Source organism: Lathyrus oleraceus, chromosome 1 (genome assembly GCF_024323335.1).
Source record: "Lathyrus oleraceus cultivar Zhongwan6 chromosome 1, CAAS_Psat_ZW6_1.0, whole genome shotgun sequence".
NCBI lineage: Eukaryota > Viridiplantae > Streptophyta > Magnoliopsida > Fabales > Fabaceae > Lathyrus > Lathyrus oleraceus.
Window position 1 is genome coordinate 103,087,600 of NC_066579.1, and position 26,271 is coordinate 103,113,870.

The following is a 26,271-nucleotide window of genomic DNA, read 5'->3' on the forward strand; positions in this document are numbered from 1 at the left end:
AGAGGTGATTCTGTGTAGTTGAGTTCCCTTCGGGGTTTGGAGGCTGCTCTGAACTCCGTTAGGTCTTCTCTCACTATCTTTTTCCTCAGGGTTTTGTTCCAAGGAAACCTCAGAGTATTTTGCTTCTCTTCAAAATCCCCCTTTGTTCTGTGTTCTCTCAAGTGAAGCCTTGGTATTTATAGACTGAATTTCATGGTTTTGTGGGCTCAAATGAGAGAGACCCAAGTCCAAAATTTTTTTATTATATTTTATTTATTTAATTAATTAATTAAATTTTTTTTTTTTTTTTTATTATTTTTTTTTTTTTTTTTTTTTCGTTTTTTTTCTTTTTCTGATTGACATGATAAAATGCAATATGAAATGCTAAATGAATGCATGAATGAGGAGGGCGAATTTTAGGGTGTTACAGCTGCCCCTATTCAAACATCAGCTAACCCGAGTAGGATGAAAGCGAACAGCTTATCAGACAAACGGGGTGAGCTGTGATTGAATACCAAAGACAAACCGAAAATTTATGCTCCGAGAATACCACAAAAACGCGGAAATACACCGTGCTGTTTATTTTTCTTCCGATCCTCTGGCTTAATCTGGAGTTTCGATCCTCTGGCTGAACCTATACTCAATTTAGTCCTCTGGTTGGATATTAATTTTGATCCTCGGGCTGGATACGAATTTGATCTTCTGGCTAGATCTTCTTCGATCTTCTGGCTAGATCTCCTTCGTTTCGATTCTCTGGCTGAATCTATTTCCTTTGATTCTCTTGCTGAATCCATTTTCGGTCTTCGGGCTAGACCTGACTTTGATCTTCTGGCTAGATCTGGAGTGTCGATCCTCTGGCTGAATCTGAACTTAATTTGATTCTCTGGCTGAATCTACTTCGATCTTCTGGCTAGATCTGAATTGTTTCGATTCTCTGGCTAAATCTATTTCCGGTCTTCGGGCTAGACCTGACTTCGATCTTCTGGCTAGATCTTCTTCGATCTTCTGGCTAGATCTCCTTTGTTTCGATTCTCTGGCTGAATCTACTTCGATCTTCTGGCTAGATCTGAATTGCTTCGATTCTCTGGCTGAATCTATTTCGATCTTCTGGCTAGATCTGAATTGCTTCGATTCTCTGGTTGAATCTATTTCCGGTCTTCGGGCTAGACCTGACTTCGATCTTCTGGCTAGATCTGGATTGTTTTGATGATAAATTCCCATCATTAGGATCCCGCATCTGAGGCATGCGCTGGTTGACCTTCTTTTGAAATCTAAACCCAACCTTCATATTAGATATGCAGCTTCGAGAATATTCCACTTTTGGGCTTCGTACATATTCTTCGGGCTAGAACATGTTGTAACGACTCCTCAATTAGACTTGCTGGGGAAATAAAGCTTGTAGGCGACTTCACTGGGGAATCTTCAAATTGAGCCTCAGGTTGACTCTTGGGAAAACGATTCTCAGGCTGAATCTTCAAAAATGACCCTCATGCTGGATCACGGGAAAACGATTCTCAGGCTGAATCTTCAAAAAGTGACCCTCATGCTGGATCACGGGAAAACGATTCTCAGGCTGAATCTTCAAAATGACCCTCAGGCTGGATCACTGGAACACGATTCTCAGGCTGAATCTTCAAAATGACCCTTAGGCTGGATCACTGGAACACGATTCTCAGGCTGAATCTTTGAAATGACCCTCAGGCTGGATCACTGGAACACGATTCTCAGGCTGAATCTTTGAAATGGACCCTCAGGCTGGATCACTGGAACACGATTCTCAGGCTGAATCTTTAAAATGACCCTCAGGCTGGATCACTCACGCTTGATCCTCTGGCTGGATCTTCAAAATGACCCTCAGGCTGGATCACTCACGCTTGATCCTCTGGCTGGATCACTCACGCTTGATCCTCTGGCTGGATCTCATGACCTTGGTTGTAAAGTAATTCTTCAGTCTGCTTGGAAGAACCTGTTTATCAGCTTATGTGTATGCTTGATATGATATGCATGCGAATGCAAATGCTATGCATGGTGTAAAAGAAAAAAGAAATCTGCTAGGGGAAGCAAACTCCGGTAGGGAACATATCGCTGTATCAATCCTTGAATGCTCTGTGGGGAATGATCCGTCTGCCGGGACCAATGAGCCACCAAAAAAAAATTGGCTGCTTGAAAAGTCGACCTTGCGGGGGGAGTATCGACTATGGAAACTTGGTTCGGCGAGGCTCTGTGAGGAGAGTCTGTGGGGAAAACACTTCCTAGGGAAATGTCGTAGGAAACGACCTTTGCTGGGGATATGAACTTGCTAATCGTCCTCTAGCTGGGGATTAGAACAAATCTGTTAGAAATAATCTGCTGGAGATGAGATGAACACTGGGAACACCACCCTCTTGTAAGTTGGGTATGCAACCACTTCGCTGTTGCTAGGAAGATACAGTCTGACACCGTCAACTCCGCTGGGGATATATAGTCTGGATACTGTCAACTCTACTTGGGATAGACAGTCTGGATACTGTCAACTCTGTTGGGGAACATGCTCTGCTGTGGAGAGACTTTGTCAACCGCTTGGGGATGAGGATTCATGACTTGGCATCCGGTTCCTGTGACCTGCAACCAAAAATACACGTATGCCTCGGGGGAATTACTCGGTTTGAATTCACCGTTCGGGATTAAGCACATTCAAAGCAATTTTAAATGTTTTCCTGTGCAAATCATCTGCAAAAGCCACCATTATGTTCATATGCAATATGTTTTATCAAAAATTCGGACATTTTTGCAAACAAACTGATAATGAAAAATAAAGAGGCTCTTTAACTGAATTATTCGACTCTTACTGGGGAGAAAATTTGTGCCAGGAATAGGCGAGGGTATCAGGAAGCTGATCCCTGAAAAGAGGTGATCGCTATAAAAAGAGAACTATCCTAATGACAATGTGGAAACGGGGTCCCACTGAGTTTCGACTCTGCTATGGCTCGTATGTCCTCAAGACGCTCTACTCATCTTGCTTTCTGAAGTGGATGATTAGTCGATCTTTAACCTTCGAAGATTGCCGGATTAAATGAAACGGTGATATAACACTGATGAACTCAGATCATAGTCATTCGCTTATTCCCTAACTTTTGCCTGGATCGCCCCCTTTTTCGGGTTTTCAATCCACCGGGATACCCATTTTTGCCTGAGCCGCCCTTTTGGGTTTTCGACTCACCGGGTGTACTCTTTTTTTTATATATATCCCTAATTTTTGCCCGAACCTCTTTATTCTTTTTTTTTTGGTTTGTCGGGATGCCCCTTTTTTGCCTGGACTATTCTTTTTATCATCCAGCGGGTCTATTTTATGCGAAGTATTTTTTTTAACTGCGTCTGAGTTGACAGGGGACGGGAAGTCTTCGCCATCCATGGTTGTTAGCATCAGAGCTCCGCCAGAGAAAACTCTTTTTAACCACGTAAGGACCCTCATAGTTCGGTGTCCATTTGCCCCTGTGATCTGTGTTGGGAGGAAGAAATCTTTTGAGTACCAATTCACCGACTCGATACTCCCGAGGGCGCACTTTCTGACCAAATGCTTTCTTCATTCGTCTCTGACCGAGATACGTCAATTCTGGGTACGTAGTTCCAGCATAGCACCATTTCCCTGTTGGTTTGATTGATGACCAAAGCTGAGTCCCCGTATACATCCAGGGATTTAATCTGTATTTTGACGGCTTCCTCAAGTCTTAGGATACAAGCTTCGTATTCGGCTTCATTGTTGGTGCAGGGAAAAGTTATTTTGGCACCAAATGGCATATGAACCCCCTTCCGGTGTGATCAACACTACACCAACTCCGCGACCATTGACGTGGACCGCCCCATCAAACATCATAACCCATTTGGATTCAGGGTCAGGCCCCTCCTCCGGGAGTGGTTCCTCTCAATCTTTCGATTTGAGAAACATGATGTCCTCATCAGGAAAGTCAAACCTCATAGGTTGGTAATCATCAATCGGTTGCTCTGCAAGATAGTCTGACAAGACACTTCCCTTGATGGCTTTTTGTGAAGTGTATTGGATGTCATACTCTGTCAGTATCATTTGTCACCTAGTAACCTTTCCGGTAAGTGATGGCTTTTCAAAAATATACTTGACTGAATCCATTTTTGATATCAATAGAGTCGTGTGAGTCAACATATACTGTCTTAGTCGGCGAGCAGCCCATGCCAAAGCGCGGCAAGTTTTCTCGAGCAATGAGTATCTTTGTTCACAGTCGGTAAACTTTTGTTAAGGTAGTATATTGCATGCTCTTTTCGACCTGACTCGTCATGCTGACCGAGCACACAACCCATTGACCTTTCTAACGCAGTCAAGTACATGATCAACGGTCTTTCCTCTCGGCCTGTAGACTGGCCCCGATCTTGATCTCTTTCTTGTCGTCTTTGGTACCAACGTTGATGGTCTCAACCACCTCCTGATAAGGTGTAATAGCTCGGTCCTCCTGTTTCAACAATCTGGCTAACCCTTCAGGCAATTCACAATCTCCCTCAGCCCCTTCTTCGGCTTGATAGATAGGATTGTCGAAGTCATACTTGGCCATAGCAGTGTCGTTAGCAGTGAGATCCGGGTGGTCAGCTCTGCATGATGGAGGATCATGCTTTACCTTAGAATGAGAGATTTTTTTTTTGGAAAGAGAGAAAAAACGAAAAAAGAAACATTGCCATTTTTTGGTAAAAAGTAAAAAAAAAACTGAAAGAAAGAGAACACAAAATTGTTTGCAAAAGCCGTCCTTTATTGATGATAAAAATAAATTACGAAATGTAACTAAATGGATGGCCCTACAAATGAGCCGTTACACCTTGGGCAAAGTGTAAGACTTTATTATGCATGTAATAAAGGAAAACAATAAAAATCACTCTTTCAGCAGAGTAACCCGAACGGTTTTTTCAGACGACCAATTGTCGAGCTTTTCTCCCGGGACACACGGGCGAATCCAGCTATCTAAGTCACAGTCGCTGTCAGCCTTGTCTTCATCTGCAGCATTGACGACGTGGGGAGAAACCAAACCCCCGCCGGAGAAAGTACCGGCTTCATTCTTCTGAGATCCCGGAGCATACCCCAATCCAAACTTGTCTTCTTTGATGACTGGCTCCACAAATTTGCCCCAGCATTGGGCATTACCAGCCTTAACCACTTCAACAGCTTGTCTGTATGAAGAGATAGAAGTCCCGACCTTCTCAAACTCAGGTGAAAAGACAGCTTCGGGCGCGACCTCATTGATGTTTGTAGTTTCGAAGCCCTGACATAGCATCTCATGCATCTCGCCATCCATCTCTACATACTTAAATGTAGACAGGTGGCTAACAAAAATATCCTCTTCCCCACATACAGTGACGATCTGACCTTCTAGTTCATATTTGAGCTTCTGGTGGAGGGTAGAAGTAACAACACCGGCAACATGAATCCAAGGCCGACCTAGCAGACAACTGTAAGCAGGCTGGATATCCATCACATAAAAGGTGCTCTTGAACACCTGCGGTCCAATCTTAACTGGCAACTCAACTTCGCCAAAAACAGCTCTCTTAGAGCCATCAAAAGCCCTCACAACTAAGTTACTTGGCCTCAGGATGATGCCATTGCAATCCAACTTCATTAAGGCTTTCTTTGGAAGAACATTCAGAGAAGAGCCTGTATCAACCAAAACATGGGAAAGCACCACCCCTTTGCACTCCATTGTGATATGCAAGGCTTTGTTGTGATTCCTGCCCTCAGGTGTCAGGTCATTATCGGTGAAACCTAGCCCCCGGCTAGCGTTTACATTGGAAACTACCGACTACAGCTGGTTAACAGTTATCTCCGGTGGAACATAGGCCATATTCAGTACTTTCAACAAGGCTGCTCTGTGCGCCTCAGAGCACAACAATAGTGAGAGAATGGAGATCTTTGAGGGTGTCTGATTTAGCTGGTCGACTACCTTGTAGTCACTTTTCTTGATAATCCTCATAAACTCATCCACTTCCTTCTCGAATGCGGTCTTAGGAGGATCTTCCTCAGCAGTAACCTCTTCGGTGGATACCTGTTTCCTTTTAGCCTTGGCAGCTGCCTCGGCTTCAATATTCGCGCGTAATGTTGACGGTGCAAATAGGCGTCCACTGCGAGTGAAGCCACCAACCCCTCCAACATTGTCTACAACGGAGCTACCAATGTCAATGTCTTCTTCGTTAACTTTCTGCCCCTGGCAGTAGATATCAGCCCCATAGTGCCATGGGATAGCACTGTCTTTCTCATACGGAACGGGTCCTGGTATTGTGATGGTGATCGGACCAACCAAAGTCGGTTGAGGGTTGTCAGAGTAAATTGCGACTGGTGCTGAACTTTCGATGTTCACCGCTGCTGGTTCTGTACTTTCTGGGAAATATATTGTTGTCGGAGCGAGTCTCTCGGGAACATATATTTCTTCAGGAGTGAAATAAACGTCACCGTTGATACATCATTCTTCACCGGACGGGCCTGATCGAACTGAAGACAACCTTCATCTATCAGTTGCTGAATACCCCTTCTCAAACTGTCACATCCGTTTTCGACAGCTTGACAATTTCTGCATTCTTCCCCACAGCCCGGGAAAATTCGTCCTTTCAGAAGTCGGTCTTTAACCACCGATAGCGAAGTCTTCACCTTAGTCACATCAGAAACCAAATTCAAAGTTTCCCCACTATCAACAGCATTAATCCTCTGCCCGCCGTGAGCCGGCATCGGGTTCTGGATAACATTAGGCACCAGAGCAAAATTGATAGCCTGGGCATCTCTCAGATCTTGTACCTTTAACTGGAGAGCCTTGCAATTATCTGTAGTATGGCCAGGTGTGTTGGAGTGAAAAGCACATCTGGCGTTGACATCATAACCTCTGGGCAAATTATTGGGATCGATTGGTGGGGCCAGAGTTCTCAACGTAACCAGATTCATGTCAATCAGCTTGGGAAGTAATACTGAATAAGGCATTGGGATTGGCTCGATGACCCGGTCCGTCTGCCTTGGACGTTGTTGATAGTGTCGCTGCTGACCCGGATTACCTCCTTGTTGTTGATTGTTGTACCTGGGTTGTTGTTGCGGATGATATTGCGGTTGAGGAACAGGTGTCGGAATAGTGACTGCGGCCACTTGATCTTGATAATAATTAGGGCGTCCTCTACCCCTGCCTCTGCCGGCATACACAACGCTTGCCTCGCCTTCTTTTCTTCGCTGACCGTTACCAGCAAACGGTCTCTTGGGACCTGATGAGTTGGAAGCACTATTGTCTTGAATTCGACCCATCTTCAACAGACTCTCGATTCTTTCTCCAGCAATTACTATCTCTGCAAAGCTGATTGACGGGCAAGCAGCCAATCTCTCAATATAATTGCCTTGAAGAGTATTCATGAACATGTCCGCCATCTCCCTTTCAGACATAGGGGGTTGGACGGACGCAGCAATCTGTCTCCAACGCTGAGCATACTCTCTAAAGGTTTCCTTGGCAGTCTGGGACATACCTTGCAACAAGGTCTGATTCGGAGCCATGTCCAAGTTGTATTGATATTGCTTGACAAAAGCCTCTGCCAAGTCTTTCCAGCTCTTGATGGTAGTACGAGACAAATGAGAATACCATTCACGAGAAGCTCCAGTTAGACTGTCTTCAAAATAGTACATCCACAGCTTTTCATCTTCCGTGTGAGCTCCCAACCTTCCCAAATAAGATTGGAGATGAGTGCGTGGGCAAGAAGCCCCGTTGTATTTCTCAAAAGTAGGGGGTTTGAACTTGTGAGGAATCCTTACTCCCTGAACCAGACCAAGATTTATGACATCAAAGCCTAAGGAATTTTGAGACTCCAAAGATTTGAGCTTCTCAGCAAGCTCATCCATACGGCGAGTGATCTCGAGGGCCTCGTCGTGCAAAGAAAATTGATCACACTGATAATCTTCAGTAACGGGGTGCCCGTTAATCCGAATTCCTTGATTCACATTGTACCTTCCGCCAATACCATTTCCAACATTCCCTGTGTTGCCAACATTACCCGGGTTTCCATCAGCATTTGCGTTACCCGCGTTACCCGCGTTACCAGTGTTCACAGGGTTATCAGCGTTCCCAGGGTTACCAGGGTTTCCCTCAGCATTTGGTATCTCCAAATCTGGATTGGGCCTCGGTTGCTCAACCAATTCCCTCAGCTTTTCTTGGCCTGCTGCCATACTAGTCATCAATGTCATGAACTGATCCATCCTTTCACGCATATCAGCCAGCTCTTTCTGTACTTGGTCCATCGCTAGTTGTGGACGATTTTCCTTTGTCGGGTACCTGTGGACTCGCTTGGGACCAATAACTGCCTGATACAGGGAACAAACATTAGACACTGCGGTGACACCTGCAAAACAGATAAGGGTTAATATGCATGGTATGCGATGCACTGCTTGTTCAGTTTTAAGGCACCCCCGTTTTGAAAGGGAATACCCTGCAAATGAATAAGCTTGAGATGTTGGATGCAAATATGCAGATGATGTTATGCAATGCAAAGGCATGTCAATCAGAATTGATGTATCTGCTTGAACATCTGTCAGGTTGCACTGTCTGGAGAGAAATCAAGAGCACACCAAACAAAGGTCATGGGATGGGTCATGTTATCCTTAATATCAACCACCCATTTTGGTGGATTATGGTTTACACCTTATCAACACCCGAGTTTCATTGATATTAAGGATGCCTGATCGGATCAACCATGAATCAAGGGTTTGTCGCAAGTCACGAGCATGGAGTTTAGGTTAAGAACCATCCAAAAGGAGTGTACTAAGGTTTAAACCTGCCAAACATGTTCTACAAAAGGTTCCCATAGTCATAATCCCATCTTTCGGATATTATCAGAGGAACGACTACTCGTATTCCAACAATATTCTCAAGAGAGACTCTTATGAGTGTAGTATCGCGTAACAATCGTATCAAATCTTACACTTGAACGACTTTCGCACTACGTCCTACAAATAGGCCAAGATGGGTTTGGTAAACTAAGGTCCTTGGCTTCTTAGGTCTATATTGGAACAAGTAATGTCTAACCACAACTTACTTATGTGACATTATTGATCTCAACACGACCTCCACCAAGTGAATGGGCTTGCAAGTCAACTCGCTAAGGAATACTCCACACAAGTCGACAGGACTATGCCATTCTCCTATCCTAAGTGGACTCGAGTTCGACTATAGAACTCATCTCACAAAGATCACCAAGCAGCCATAGCCAGCCAACAGAAACAGCAATGATATATACACAATGCAATAAGGTAAAGCAGGTAAATAAATAACTGCACAAAAGCATGAACACCCAATAAACAAACAAACTACAAAAGCTAGGAGGGACTCGCTTAGGGAAACCGGGTCCCCAGCAGAGTCGCCAGCTGTCGCAACCTGAAAAATACAGTGCGAAAAAAACAACCGGCGAAAGAAAAAGACAGAAGAGTTACCACCGTGCGTTATTCATCCCAAAGGAGGGAAAGGAAACGCTCGAAGTAAACCTGAAAAAGGAAAGGACAAGACGGGGTCTCGCAACCAAATCTTGGGTTCGGGAGTCGGTTATGCGAAGGGAAGGTATTAGCACCCCCTACGCATCCGTAGTACTCTACGGGATCCACTTTTGTAGTTCTTGTCTAAAGGGTGTGGGTTTATCTTGTGCTGTTTACCAAAAAAAAAGGGTTAAATGAAAATGACTCGCGCGGATGTTGCATCCACTGCATACGTATCTCATCTGAATATGAGAATCAGAGTCTTCGTAGCTCGGCTACCTATGGGTTGGGGGATGTGTGCTCGCTAAGACATCGCGTCTTATGCCTACGTATCTCATCTGGCATGAGAATCAGAGCAAAACGTAGTTCGGCTAACTACGGGGTTATGGATTGGGTTTTGGACGAACGACGTCACTACGCAATCTACCGGATGCTCGACCTTTGGAGACTTACTCGCCTGTAGTAGAAGGAGTTAACGTGTTGCTTTGGGTTTTAGGGTTTGGGATGCTCAAGGGCAAAAAGGGCAGTCCTTGATGAAGGAACCGCGCTACCTGCAGGGATATGAACACAAAACACAAAACATGTATCTTAAGGTAAACACAAAACATTGCCTCCTATCGAGGTCTTCCATCTAGGAAAGCAGTAAAATGCGGGAAAAGGTAAAAAGTACCACACGGATAAAGATCCGAAGTAACAGCAACCAAGGGGACAAGAAACCCAGAGATCTCTCAAGCTGGTACCATCAAAGAAAAGTGAGTCAGTACAGGTAATCGGAATGAACCTCCAGGGGTTATCCCACAAATAAAGTGGGAAACCACGCAAGTTATCCCTGCAAAAGTCATGTGAGCCCTCACAAAAATTCAACAAAAGGGTTAGTGAAACATCATAAGCATTTTTTTCATGAATAACAATATGGTTTCAGAAACCTCAAACCCTGTGGCATACATTTCAGAAATTAAACGGTTAAACATTCAAGGCATTGTTTATACATTCATATACATATTAAACCCATGGGCAAAGGTAATGGGAATAATGGCAAACCTGATTGGAGAGCTTGATTGAAATTGAGTTGCACCCGTGAGGTTTACAAAACAATCTTCAGGGTTTATGTGAGGCAGAGGTGATTCTGTGTAGTTGAGTTCCCTTCGGGGTTTGGAGGCTGCTCTGAACTCCGTTAGGTCTTCTCTCACTATCTTTTTCCTCAGGGTTTTGTTCCAAGGAAACCTCAGAGTATTTTGCTTCTCTTCAAAATCCCCCTTTGTTCTGTGTTCTCTCAAGTGAAGCCTTGGTATTTATAGACTGAATTTCATGGTTTTGTGGGCTCAAATGAGAGAGACCCAAGTCCAAATTTTTTTTATTATATTTTATTTATTTAATTAATTAATTAATTAATTAATTAAAATTTTTTATTATTTTTTTTTATTATTATTTTTTCGTTTTTTTTTTCGTTTTTTTTTTTCTTTTCTGATTGACATGATGAAATGCAATATGAAATGCTAAATGAATGCATGAATGAGGAGGGCAAATTTTGGGGTGTTACAGTTTCTTATAAGCATCTCTTTCATGCTTAGAAGTAGAACTAAGAGGCTCCTCTTCACGAAGAGGTGTCTCTAAGACATATAGATTTTTATCATGTTTAAGGATAATCCTCAAGTTTCGGTGTCAATTCAGAATTTTTGTCCCAGATAATTTTTCCTTGTCAAAGATTGATCGTGGAATATTCTTATAAGTGTTTATTGAAATGTTAATCTACGTATAAAAAATGTGAAGATATAAGTATCATTAAAAATAACATATTTAATTAGGCATTTAATTAAATATTCTCCCACTATTTTACTCAAACCAAATGATCCTGACCATTTGATTCGGAAAATTTCGTTGGAAGATTTTTTAGTGGACCGAAATCCATATTTCACTTTATTTTAAGTCAGCATTGGGATGATTACACAAAACTCGGTTATTTAGGTAGGAACCCCTTCCAATTGTATCTAATACAACTCTCGAATATTATCAATTGGGTGAATAACTCCTTATTCTAATCCAACATATGGATTATTCCCAACTCTTTCTTCTAAACGTACATAATCTTATTTTAATTAGTTTAGTTAAGTTTGACTCAATATTTTAGAAATTAGATATTATATTTATCCAATTGCACCTTACTAATATAGAACATGCACTTCGCGTTAGGTGAAACCTATATTCGATATTAGTCTTGATGAGTGTTAAAATTTGGAAAGCATAAACTCAATATTCATTTTAAGGGAATTTATAATTAGTTTGATCTCACCGGCTTATTTATCATGTAAATCACCTCTCACATGCATCAACATACATTCATATGCATCATAATACATATAAAATGACACATTTATGCCCTCTAACGCAATTGTTCCCTTAAGTCAACGAGAGAAACCAAAAGTTAAACCTAATAATGATATATACTTCTCCAAACTATATCTCTATGGTTAGCCTCATTTGATCTTGTTTTCATATTTTCTTCATTATATTACATTATATCAAAGAATACTCATTTTACACACGAGAGTGTGAGATGAGAAAATAAGATATATATAAAAAAGTATATACAAATGCACGACACGTAGGTCATAATTAAAACCGCAAAATAAAATAAAGAAAAGATAAGGTCATAAGCCCTCACCACAAAAAAATAATAATAAACATGCTTTTATTATTATTATTATTATTATTATTATTATTATTAAATAATGTTAATTAAATAAATTATATTATATTTTGACAATTGATCACATTATGCAGTGTTAGTCAGAATTTTTGCCACCCGATTATAAATGTATACCAAATTATTTAAATAAATAATAATATCTTATTATATATTAATTAAAAAGTAATATAAAAAAATATGTTGTTTGCATAATGTAACATAACATTAATATGCTAATGCACCATAATAGTAACCATTATGTTTTATACATGTTAATTTAATTCCGAAATCACCTATGACAATAAGCTATATGTATTCTTCTATTAAAATAATAATAATAATAATAATTATTATTATTATTATATTATAAAACTTTGTAAATCCTAAAAGTACAATTTTTGTGTCATTACAAATTCTAATTTAATCATTCTCGACAATAAAACTCTTTTGTCGTTATAAACGCTAATGCAACACATTCATATCATAAAAAATGTAATTATCGATTATTCAATTTGAATGATCGTAATGTCATTGTTTCACCATACAAACGTCAGATTCTGAAGCATAATGAACATTGACCATTCATATGAAACACAATCATCACACTTATCTAATCAATGAAATAAAACATCATATCAAATATATTATCGTTGAACCAAAATTATTCATATCTTATATGAGTCGATCAATCACATATGTATCAATTATGGATGATCAAAGTGTTGTTGCTTCACCATACAAACATCGGATTCTAAAGCATAGTCAACAACGACCAATCCAAATTATACAAATATGATGTCAATATTTAATTTCATATTATTATTTAATTCATTATGTGTTTTAATCGAATTAATACATAAATTATATAAAATAAACAATTATCGGATACATTGTTTTGTAAGTGGCTTTGATACTACTGAAGGAGAATCATGATACAAAGTGCAGCGGAAAACAAAAAAATTACTTTAGTTGATTCTTACAAATGATTCATGATCAATGATAGAACGATTACCTCTTGTGGCGATTAATGTCTTAAATGCAGAATTGGAGGAATGATCACGAGCGTTGAATAAAGAAAATGTCTCTACTTTGTTCACATGAACAAAGTGCATTCAATCTTAGTGCTAGCTGCTATCATGCATCAAATTTGTCCTCTAGTTTCTTTATTTTTTTTCAAATCAATTGCATCATTTACCACTACATACATTACATGTTTTAAAATATGATTCATATTGAAGTCAACAAAAGTCAACCAATGGTTAACTTTTGAATCTTTCGAGACAAACTTGTTTTAACTTCTTAACTCATTTTTAGCACATGCATCTCAATCCATTTGCCATTTGAATTTAGTATTTTAAACCCTTTCATTAAAAGTGTTGTCTTGCATTAGAAGTCTCTTTTGAAAAAAGGTCAAAACAAAAGTCAATAAAGAGGATTTATGCATTAGAGTGCAAGGTATCCAATTTGTGCATTTCCAATCTATCCCTTCATTACATGCATTTTTTATTTATTTTGTCATCATTTAGTATTTAAAAGTTAATTTAAAAACAAATAGAAAAAGTCCTATTTTATTTATTCATTGTTTTGAACATCATTATTTTTTTATTTTTTTCATCATAAAAAAGACAAAAATTAGCAAATTAATTTAGTATTTTAATCATCACTATCCAATTGAGATCCATATCATCATCATAAATAAGGTCCCATACATGTACCTAAGTGGAACTAACACATCATTTTATCATAACACTCACATATGCATCATCCTCATTCAAACTCAATTTTCCATTCAAGAATAACAACATTGTCATCATCCATAGTTTAGCATAACCAAATTCATCCTTCCATTTTTATCACATGAACCTTACAACATCAATATCATTATCCAAATCAACAAAAACTAAATTTAATTTCCATAACACAATTAACAACATCATCATCATTCATAACTCAACACAACCAAATTGAATTTCCATACATCATCATACAAATTTAAACAAAATTGCATCAAATTTTCCATAATCATCACCATCCCAAAATCAAAATTAAAAAAAAATCAAACAAATGAAAGACACATGAAGAAATTGAAATTGAAATGAAAAGAGAGCATGTGATGTCATTACATCCATACCATGCATGTACATGGTTACACAAGGAATTACACATATTTGAAGATCATAATTTTTACACTCAATTCATAAGCCAAGATCATGTGTTTCTTCACTCTTATTTTCCCTCCATCAAAGTCACACACTTCCCTTGCCAATTGCCACCTAATTACTCACACTTTCCCTCATCCAAATTTCTTCACACAAATTCACCAAATTCTTAAAATATCTTCCATCTTTCACATGCTTGCCAAAGCTTTCACACATTTTTGATCCAACTAACTCATTTCCTATATAAACACATTCTAATCAGAGAGAGAGAGAGAGAGAGAGAGAGAGAGAGAGAGAGAGAGAGAGAGAGAGAGAGAGAGAGAGAGAGAGAGAGAGAGAGAGAGAGAGAGAGAGAGAGAGAGAGAGAAGGCACATAAATTCCAAGTGAGCAAAGCACACCAAACTTCAAAATTCACCAACTTACCTTCACTAAAAAGCCTCAATCACTCCACTCTTCAAGATTTTGTTCTGAGTTATGAACAAACTTCTAAAGATTGTGTGAACTGTGTACTTAACATTTACCATTGCATCCACATCTTAGAGCTTGCACCAAAATAGAGCAACACAATTGCAGCGATTCCATGTTCAATTCATTGAGAGTTTGGAAGGAGAGGAGTGGAAAAAGAAGTAGAATAAGGAAGTGTGTAGAAAGAAGCAAGAAAAACACAATACCTGAAAGTTTGATCCTCAACAGAAACATCAAACTCGCCAGAAAGCCACGTTATTCGATCAAGTGTTTTCCTCTACTTTTTGCACAAGATCTTGATACCATTATGTAGCCCTGAGTATGCTAAACATTTCCCCCATATCAATTTGATCGAATTCACATCCATGATCATTTAATTTTGAAATTAGGTTAACTAATATTCTTCATGTTCTTGCTCGATCCATGATTTACGCATATTTTCATGGAATAATTGTTCAAGTCGCTCCACTATGTCACGTTGAGCTTGTTGCCATGGTTAAAAACCCGTATTTGTTTGAATTGAACCGAATCGAACTCTTCTTTGTATAAACACGAAGCTTTCATTTTCTCTTTGCTTGAGCTTGTGTGTTGACTGCAAATTACCTATATGAAGTTCCCTATTGGTATACGTTAATATTTCAATGTGTATTGCTGCAATTTTGTGGATTTTGTTCATGTTTTATTTTGGATTTGCAAGATAGATTAGAGAACTAAGAAGAAGGGAATGAAATGATTTCCCTGAATGGATAATAGCCATAAGATGGATATGATGGTTTGATTTTTTTTTTAATTCAAATGATGCATGTGTCATCACCTATTTGGTCAGTTTTAGATATTTGAAGAGGGGATCTCATACAAGATCCCCATGCGTGACCACTCTATGATTTTAACCATGGCCTTCTGATTGGATTGATTGACCAAATTATTCACATCATGTGACCTTGATGCACCTGATCAAAGAGTGCAATCTGAGCCTTCTAATATAGATTAAGTGGTCGTGCGTAGATCATAGCCAATTATGCCTTGAGTTTTTTTTTCAAACTGGGCTCCTGAACCACGGGCCTAATCTTTTTACTGCATTTCACCATAGTTTCTACTATTTGCGCCCCTTTCAAATTTTATAGTTTTTTCATTTTACTTTCTTTTGAGCCAAGCCCATTTCATTTTTTTTATTTTAACCTGCATACTTACACCTCCCTTTATTATTTTTGTTTTCATTTATTTTATTATTTTATTAATTCAAAATTCATTTAATTGAATAAATAAAATTAACCTTTCTAAGATAAAAATAAAGTACTTGATCACCATCTGCAACACTCAATATCTGTAATACTCAACCTATGCAACACTTAATCGATACAACACTCAACTTTTGCAATACTCAATCTCTCTACCAAGTTCAATCTCTCTACAACATTATGTCTCTATTGACTATGGGTGATGAACATCGAGGAACAATCGATAATATTGCGACATTTGTATGTTATCAATTATTCTTATTCTTATTTCGTAACAAAATGTCTCTATTGTTTATTACTTCTTCTTACTTATTTCTTACTTATGTTTTATTAGGGCCTAAAGAGATTTCGATGTCATGTACATGAATATGTACCACACGATCCTTTGATAGAACCATATATTCGAGGATGCGGTTTTGGTAATCTACTCAACATAGTCTCTTACTTGGTTGACTATAAATTTATTCTTGTTTTGTTAGAGAGATGGAGACCCGAGACTCACACATTTCACCTTCCTTTCGGTGAGTGTACCGTCATACTTGAGGACGTCTACATGTTGTTAGGTCTACGTATTGATGGTAAGACCGTAAATGATAGAGTTAACCGAGATAACTCTATATGCGATGAATTGTAGGGTGCCCTTTTGTGTGAAGACACAACTACGGGAGAGACTTCTGGTCAAGCTAGGGGTCAAGGTATTAATTTAAAATATCTTAAACAATATTATGCAAGTATAACATTAACCGAAAAATCTACCGAGTATGAAAAGATAATTAAAGCTCGATGTTATATTATGATTTTATTTGATAATTTTTTATTTCCTGAAAGTACTGGTAATACAGTAAATATTATGTATTTGTCGTTGTTACGAAACATAAATAAGATAAGTACATATAGTTGGGGTTCAACTGTTTTGTCCCATCTATATAGTTCGTTGTGTAAAAATGTCAAACAAAATACTTATACGTTTTATTCATGCGCCTATTTGCTACAAGCATATGGTTGGTCAAGAATGTCGCCAGTCGCCCCGATAAACGGGAAACCATTCATATTTCCCTTTGCAACAAAGTAAGTTTAAAATTTTACCATCTAACTTATTAGACTTTATATTACAACTAAATGTAAATAATATTTTTCAAATCTTTTCGATCTAGGTAGTCAATTAAAGGGATGAATTACAACAGGTATCTGAAACACGCAGTAGTAGTATATCGCAATCTATTAGACCATATTGGACCAAACGATGTAATACTACTACACAATTCTACATTTGATTTTAAAAAAATTATCCAATTACATATCATTTAATCATGTCATATTTGGGTCTTGATTATCAGGCTAACCATGGTGATGTTGCAGTTTGGACAACAAAAATACCAATTATCTGATTCACTACTGTGGGGATGCAATAGAGTGACCGTGTAAAACTGCAGTTCAGCATGCAACAACAAATTCTAAAACCTGCGACGTGTTTAGGAGATTGACATCAACAAAGAGTCGATGGCCAATGGGATTATTCCGACTGGAGAGACTTCACAAAAGAGATGTGTCATCATTGGAGGAATCGACGACAACACATCTTAAACAAACCAGTCATACATGGTGCTAGACCAACTCAACATTATATGACATTGTTTAGGTCGGTTACAACACCACAATTTGTGTCTGAACCAAGGTATCTGATTGATCCACGCCAACGAGCTTTGTCATCATACGCCCAATAACAAATCCCCGTCTAAGAATAATGCCAACCCACCCAAACCCAAAGACCAACCTCGAACCATCACCCTACCATATACACCCAACCACCAAACACCTAACCTCGCAACCAATTCATGCCACACACCCAAACTCAAAACCAAGAATCAAACCGTAACCACCAACAACCATACGCAACCACCACAACAGTCTATAGCCCAGATGATTCATACGATTCAACATCATGCCATTATAGCCCCCCACCAATGAACACCCAAACATTCCATCACCACAATACCGAACCATTATTTGACTTTAGTACACCACAAGAACCATTACTTTGTTTCCAAAACGATTCAATGTCCCAATTCGGGCAACCATACCGTCCATAATTCACCCAACCACAACGATCCAACTACGACAACATGGACACCAAACTCAATTACGGAAGCACCGTTGACGATAATCCCCCTAGCTATTGGGGACAAATGATGACAAATCTATCAAATACCGTTGGACCTTCCACTGGACCTTCAACTAGCCACCATTACATCATGTCAGCACTCAAAGACCCCAAACACCTCAGAAAAATCGTGGGAGACCTCGAAGACAGGCTAACACACATGGATGTGGAACATGTGGGCGTTTCAATCGGGAAGGTCATTGAATTTCTTGTTAATTCTATGTATTTTTACTTTATAATATAATATAATTTTTAATTTAAATATTTAATTTAATCAATTATAATTATAAAATTTAAAATTTTAAAAAAAATGGAAGGTGCATGTGCCACATGCATTGGTGCATAACTATATAGTATATGCACACGTCAATGCATGTGGCATCAAGACATGCATGCGCCACATGCATGGACGTCTAAGTGCAATGGCATTGCAAACATGCGTCAGCTCCAATGGCGCCTCCTTTGAATAATAATTGGATGCGTCAGTTTAACTGACACATCAGTTGTGAAAGATGGTTATTTTAATAATTAATTTAAAAATTTAATTATTTTAATATTTAAATTTAAAAAAATGGTTATTTAAAAAAATCTAATGTAGAATTTGTCAAAAATAATAAGTATTTAAGAACAAAATGAATTCTCAATATATGGCAACATATTACACATGTGGCTATACCACATATTTAGGCACAATTTCAACTACACTTGCACAAGTATTCCAAATACCATAAAAAAGACAAAATAATGTTGACATAACCTCAACATAGTGCAAATTGAATGTTGTCATCAAAATCAAATGCACCTTTGATATTGTGTGTAATATAACAACCTTAGTTGTTCATCACTCATTACAAAATCCAACACCAAAGTTTTATATTCTTTGCTAACTCAAATCTTTTCACCAATCTCTTCATAAACCAAAATCCTCCACTAGCAAGATGATCCAATTTAGTATTAATCTTTCCAAATCGGTTTGCTTCTTGATTATGACAATGTCAGAAAATCATTTATGTTATGGTAAATGGTCATTGATTTTGATGCAACCTTGTATGAGAATGTATGTTTTTCTCTATCTCTCTTCTAGTTCATTATAGGCACAACAATATTCATGAGCATACAAATCTTATTAGTTTACACAACACTATATTATTCTGTTGCTATACTATTGTATTGTGTTACCAATATTAGTTTAATATGTTAAAAAAATAAATATGTGGATATATGAAACAGCTTCTTTACGAATGTATAGGCCCAACACAAAACAAAACTGTCTGGTAAAAATAAATCTGTGGCCACAAGTAGATAAATAATTGATTTAGAACCACAAATTTGAAGCTTCAAAGATAGGGTTTTATCTGTAATAACATCCATTTCTTTTATGGTCCATCAGATATGAACCATTGGTGAACAATTAATAGTTAGAAGATATTATTTCATTTTTAAAACAATTTCTTCTTGAATCTTCAAGTGTAAATTTTTTGTGAACTTAGTCATATTTAACATTAATTTTTTGAACTAATAAATTTTATTGTTTTTTGATAAAATTATTAGGAGAAAATGATGGTAGTTAAAATGAATTTACAATAATGCTCAATTAGGTAATATATTATAGTTGCTCATTTTCTTCACTAAGAGGCTATTAGCAAAAATATGCAATCATTACTTTTTTTCCTCACCGATGCAGTCTTTCTAATTTGAATGATATTAAGGGTACGTTTTATAAAACTGTTTTAAGATGCAGTCTATTATTATTTACATTCAGTCGACTATTCTCAGATGCAGTATTGCAGCACTGACTCCCAAATGGATTTTTTAAAAACAGGTGTAAATTAATTTTTAAAATTGTATATATTTTTTTTAATTTAAACTTATTTTTTAAATTAGAACTGGATGGACAGATGCTATTTGTTTCACATGCATGAATTTTAATCTTATTTGAACATTTTCAACCGTTGTCATATTCATGTCAACTCCAAATCAATAACTAATTATCGAAAAATCACATTAAAGTCTTATATGTCAAACAAGATCAACACTAGCTATAGAAGAAATACAAAACAATCTGATTATTCACCTAATAAAAAGAGATGAATATTATTAATTGCGTCACATATATTTCATAGGATGAATTTCAACCAATCAACTTCAAATCAATAACTATTTATTGATAATATAAAAATCACATAAAACAACAAAATATGATTACTTTTCTATAAAAAATATATATTAAAAACACAATTAAATCTAGAATAAAATATAATGAATGTAATTAGTCCTCCTCCTAACTTATAGCAAAATCAGAGAATATAGAACATATAGTTACTGCAATATAGGGCAATATACCTTATGTTTTGTCCCTTTCACCTTAAAAAATGGTTGCATTTTCACCTACGTGGCAAACCAACATTGATTGCATTATTTCATAACACACAAATTCAAAGGCTACAAGACAACCTTACCCTACATCATCAATAAACCTCTAACTACCTTGGAAATCACTACCACATATTTTTCTCTTCATATATCTCAAATTCTCATAAAAATTAACGTGAATCTCATAGATAATATCTACACAGTAACACAATGGTATGATCCATACAAGTACAGCAATGCATGTTAAGTTCTAAAAATATAGCAATTAATATTATAAAAATAAAAATCAGTGTTCTACTTCTATATGTTAAAAATATATATATACAAAAAAAAGAAAAAAAATAGAGATAAATATATACGGTGTCGCGTAAAAGTCAACAATTCGAGATTATAACAATTGATATATTGTGTGTGAAAATAAGATGATATGTTTGGGAAGGTAAATATTGAGTATAGATAACAAAGGGTAAATGACAAGAACAATGTGATCCATAGGAACATTAAGGTTATGGTCATTCTCGTATAGTTAATCTCCAACATTCAAACCTCATCTAAAAAGATAGGAATGAAGCTCTCCTTTGTTTAGCTTTCATTTTCATTATCTACATTTGGTCACATTAAAATGGGGATGCCCCAATTGGTCATGGAAGACACATCAAACATTACTATATAGCATTGTCATTTGAATCTTCATTGCACCAATGTCTACCTCTTCAATAAACGGCTTTAGTCTTTCTTCTTTGTCCCCTGCCAAAACTTCTACCAAAAGAACTACATTGAGACCCTTTGTTTCTGCATCTCTTAACACTTCTTCTTCATCTTCTTCCTCGACTTTCCCTTCTCTTATTCAAGACAAGCCGGTTTTCGCTTCTTCTTCTCCTATCATCACCCCAGTTTTGGTATATACATAGCGAATTGAAATTGCATTTGTTGTTTCATTTGTGTGTTTTCGTTTATGTTAGATTATTTCTCTATAATGTCGGATGTTGGATTGAAGTATCTCTTATACACCTGAGTTAATACATTTTTTTTTCATTAAAAAAAAAACTACTCATTATGTTCAACAAGACTATTTTGAGAGTTTATGGTTTTTTATTTATTGTCTTTAAAAATTGTAAAACACCCAAAATTCTATTTGCATTTTGGATCAAAATGTGTGTTTGGTTGCCATACATTAATTATGGCAATTAGGTGATCATGTGCTTAAAAATCTAATAGTGTACACTTATGAGGTGAATTTGATTGCTACTTGGAAAACAAACGGTTCATTTTGATTTTATAAAGTATAGTTTCACATGTAAATTTGGTAAGTTTAGTTAAGTTTAAGGGACAAATGTGTGGCATGGATTTATTCATGTAATACACGTGTCACCAATCAGCATCATACAACTAATCAATTTTTTATTAGAAAAAAATTATACCAAAAAATAAAAACTATATATTAGGTAAATTTGCCTTGTATATGGATCAAGGAAGTGTGTTAGTTATATCATAAGTGGGTTCTATAAAACAGAAAATTCAAACTACTAAGAAAAGGTTCATTCAAATCCATGTTTCTCTAAATTAGCACTTAATTAAGCCCTTCACACGAAAATTTAAGTAAATGATTTCCATATTTTGACTTTGTTGAATTGTAAATATTATCATCTTTTTGTTATGAGAATTCTAAATATTATTGTTTTTTAGTAATCCATATTTTTTATATGTATCAAAGTTACACACTAAAAGTTGACTATATGTTTATAAATAGAAAATCAATAAATTACTTTTCATTACTTTTTTTTAAAGTGACTTATAATTATTTGTTTCAACTAACACATATTTCTTTTATTATTATTTTAATCTTTTAAGAGAGAAGAAATGGGAAAGGGCTATGATGAAGCTATTGAAGAACTCCAAAAGTTGTTGAGGTAAATCTCAAGCACCTTCTCTAGTTACAATATATAACTAAATGTAATCTCAAACACGAACACCGGACACAATACTGACATTGACACTAATAATAATTATAAAAAATAAATAAATTAATGTAATCACATGTATCGGTGTTTGATACAAACACGTGTTGGAAATCAAACATGTCTTTGTCTCTGAAGTGTCGGTGTTACTGAATATCTTATTATATGATATTTCAAATATAGGGAGAAGACTGAACTGAAAGCCACAGCTGCTGAGAAGGTTGAGCAAATCACAGCTCAGCTAGGAACAACATCATCATCTGATGGCATTCCAAAATCTGAAGCCTCTGAAAGGATCAAAACTGGTTTCCTTCACTTCAAGAAAGAGAAATATGAGTTAGTCACTAAACTCACAAAAATTTTACCTTCATAATCAGTTATATCCTTAATTTCTTCTAGCTTAAGCTTTCTCATTCAATTTTATTATCATTTTTTTCCACAGCAAGAATCCAGCTTTGTATGGTGAACTTGCCAAAGGCCAAAGCCCTCCGGTATGCTGTGACCAGAGCTCTATAGAAGAAAACCCTTTTGAATTTAGATTTTAGTCTTTTGTTTACTTGAATCCTAACTTTCTTTTATTTTGTTATCCTTTTCAGTTTATGGTGTTTGCATGTTCAGACTCAAGAGTCTGCCCATCTCATGTGCTAGATTTCCAGCCAGGTGAAGCCTTTGTGGTCAGAAATGTTGCTAACTTGGTTCCACCATATGACCAGGTTTGTTTTTCACTTGTTATCGGAACAAAACGCATCTCTTTGACTTCTATGATGTTGATTCCTATCAAAGACAGACACAATGACAGATACATGATACGACACTGACACATTATAATTTGAAAAAATGAAAATGACGGAATGTAATCAGATGAATTAGTTTATACTAGTGTCTAACATTGACACGTGTTGGATACTAGAAACACTTGTATATATATAGATTTCCCCAATACAATTATATACCCAAAACTAATTTATTTGTTTAACTATGCTATATAACAGGCAAAATATGCCGGAACTGGTGCTGCAATTGAGTACGCAGTTCTGCATCTCAAGGTATATATTACAAAATAAATGAACTGACTACAATTTTTTTTATGTATATAGTAGGAAAGTTTGATAAACTGAAAATAATAGTTAATCCAACAAATTTTTATTTTTCTATAGGTTTCCAACATTGTTGTCATTGGACACAGTGCTTGTGGTGGTATTAAGGGACTTTTGTCCTTTCCATTTGATGGAACCTACTCCACGTAAGTCTTTTTTTCTTTGCATCAACAATGTATAATCTATCTCCATAACAAAAGATGAAATAAAGTTATAAATTGTGTTTAGTGATTTCATTGAGGAGTGGGTCAAAATTGGTTTACCTGCAAAGGCGAAGGTGAAAGCACAACATGGAGATGCACCTTTTGCAGAGCTATGCACACACTGTGAGAAGGTATGAGACGCGTACAAACCAATCCACAAGCAACAAGCTTGATGAATATCTTCCAGTATTTATCATGTAGCTAAACTTAAACATAATGTTAAAAATTCTGCTAACAACACACTTTTTTATCGCATGAACTTCATATGGATTGCATAAAATTTATGCGAGTCAACATGATATAGCAAAATCCATTTGAATTTCAACTTGTAGAAAGTACGCGTTGAAAAGAATGTGTTGTTAGCACTTTTCCCGAACACTATTATTAGTCTAAATTCATGTCGGTCTCTTCAGATATGAATTTCAGCCAATAATAGTGTTGGAAACATAGTATTAGAGGATGTGTTGCAAACCCTAATGATATACAATGATTTACAAGAAAGACATATTAGTGAATCTTACAAGTTAAAATTGAATTATGTGCAGGAAGCTGTGAATGCTTCCCTTGGAAACCTTCTCACCTACCCATTTGTGAGAGAGGGATTGGTGAACAAGACATTGGCACTCAAAGGAGGATACTATGACTTTGTGAAAGGATCCTTTGAGCTTTGGGGACTTGAATTTGGCCTTTCGTCCACTTTCTCCGTATGAACATCAACCATATATCAATGACCACATCTTGATTACTAAGTATTCTTCTCCCTAAAATGTACTATATAATTACCCTTCTTAATTAATTATGAGCTAAATTTCAAAATAAATAAGTAATAGATGGAAGTAATTATTCTCCATCACACATTCTCTCATATAAAGCTCCAAAACAAAATAATGTTACTTTTGTTGCATAAATAAATAAACAAGTTAATATCAAAGTGTGTAATTTATGGTGTTTCACTTTCACCACTAAATTTTTCATGTTTGTTAGGTCAAAGATGTGGCCACGATTCTACATTGGAAGCTATAATCTCGTGGTTAAAGGTCGTGTGTCTGCAATGAAGAAGCCTACCAACTTTCATCATATGATATTTTATATATATGAGAATCTATGAACTTGTATTATGTACTATATATCATGTATCCCATCTTAAATAAGAGTTTCTAATTCCTATTGAGGCAAAAATTTCAAGAGTTTGTTCAATCAGTATCTGATCACATCATAATATAATTGGAGTTCTAAAATCACAGAAAATTCACTAAGTTGAAGCTGCAAATAGTAGCTGAAAATTCACTAAGACTTCTGATATACCCAACAGACTATTAAATTTCTAGAAGTTGAAAATAGAAAGTTAACCAACTGAAATTAAAGTAGAATAAAAAACTCGTTGATTCACATATGAAAAAGAACAAACAAGACATCTATATGATGAAAACATTATAAAATCAAAGGAATGCATCCACGGATAAATTAAGGCAAACTTGTTTCAATGACTATACTAATTACCTTATATTTGTGAAAGCAATCAAATTAAATAGTACATTAGAGAAACAGTATATAAGACAAATATGCATTACCTAAAGAAACAAGATTTGTGAAGGGAAATCAAAATAACATACACTGATTCATGTATATTTTTGAACACCTATATCAAAGTTTGTTGACAAAATTAACAGACCAACTTTAATATGAAGGAAACAAAATATGAAGAGGTTGGTACAAGTCACATGCCATTGTCCTGAAATTGTTGATAGTGGCACAGAGGATCAATCTACTTTGCTATTTTTTGATGTAAAAACAGTTTTACTTTTTTGGTAGCTTTTTTAACTTTGCAATTTCTGAACACACAAGAAAGTAAGAGAATATTAGTACTACACCATGTTTGTTTTCCAAGTCTTTCCCCTCACTTTTTTAATTTCAATTTTGGAACTAAAAACACCTTAAACAATATAATGAAAAACAATACTTTCAATACAAAAAAATAATTAAATAAAAGTATAGAGTCAAACTCAGCTATAAAAAGGGAGAAGAGAACTCTCACAATGGGATTCAAGATATGTAGAGAGGTTAGAATTTCTTTGCCATTTTTGCCACCACCTTTGTCTATAGCAAATAGCCACATTACCTTTATATTAGCAGAAGCACCAACTCCATAAAATCATAAGAAAAAACACATTTCACACTCGCACACACATTTTGTCGAACACCTTAGATGCATCATCCAAAACACACTCCACAATCACACAGACATTTTATCGAACATCAAATCCATGCAACGTTGTCATAATGGTGTGGGTTGAATTTGGCCAAATCCGGGTTGAGTTGGATAATAGTTATTGGAATACTTCACAAATGGAAAGTGAGTTGCATCATATAGGCAAATAGACAACTTTGAGAAAATGAGAGATTGTTGCACACTTATCGAGTGTTTAATGAGCCTATACTATCTTACTAAATTATAATTTTATAACTTCTCTTT

The 26,271-nt window shown here is 36.5% G+C and overlaps 1 protein-coding gene across 3 annotated transcripts; it reads left to right on the top strand.

Annotated features, from left to right (window-relative positions):
• The first annotated feature begins 21,170 nt into the window (after positions 1–21,170).
• On the top strand, positions 21,171–24,995 carry LOC127119628 (carbonic anhydrase, chloroplastic-like). Of its 3 annotated transcripts, none has more exons than NR_190182.1 (10): positions 21,171–21,439; positions 22,392–22,450; positions 22,682–22,834; positions 22,941–22,989; positions 23,095–23,211; positions 23,491–23,544; positions 23,656–23,741; positions 23,824–23,929; positions 24,344–24,566; positions 24,783–24,995. NR_190182.1 is itself a non-coding variant. In NM_001427382.1 (10 exons), exons 1-9 carry the CDS (start codon positions 21,242–21,244, stop codon positions 24,506–24,508), a joined length of 987 nt encoding a protein of 328 aa, NP_001414311.1. In that variant the 5' UTR covers positions 21,171–21,241; the 3' UTR covers positions 24,509–24,547; positions 24,783–24,995. The 3 variants fall into 3 exon arrangements, 2 of the variants coding, with proteins under 2 accessions (NP_001414311.1, NP_001414310.1); NM_001427382.1 differs by having other exon boundaries at positions 24,344–24,547; NM_001427381.1 differs by having other exon boundaries at positions 24,344–24,502.
• Positions 24,996–26,271: the final 1,276 nt, after the last annotated feature.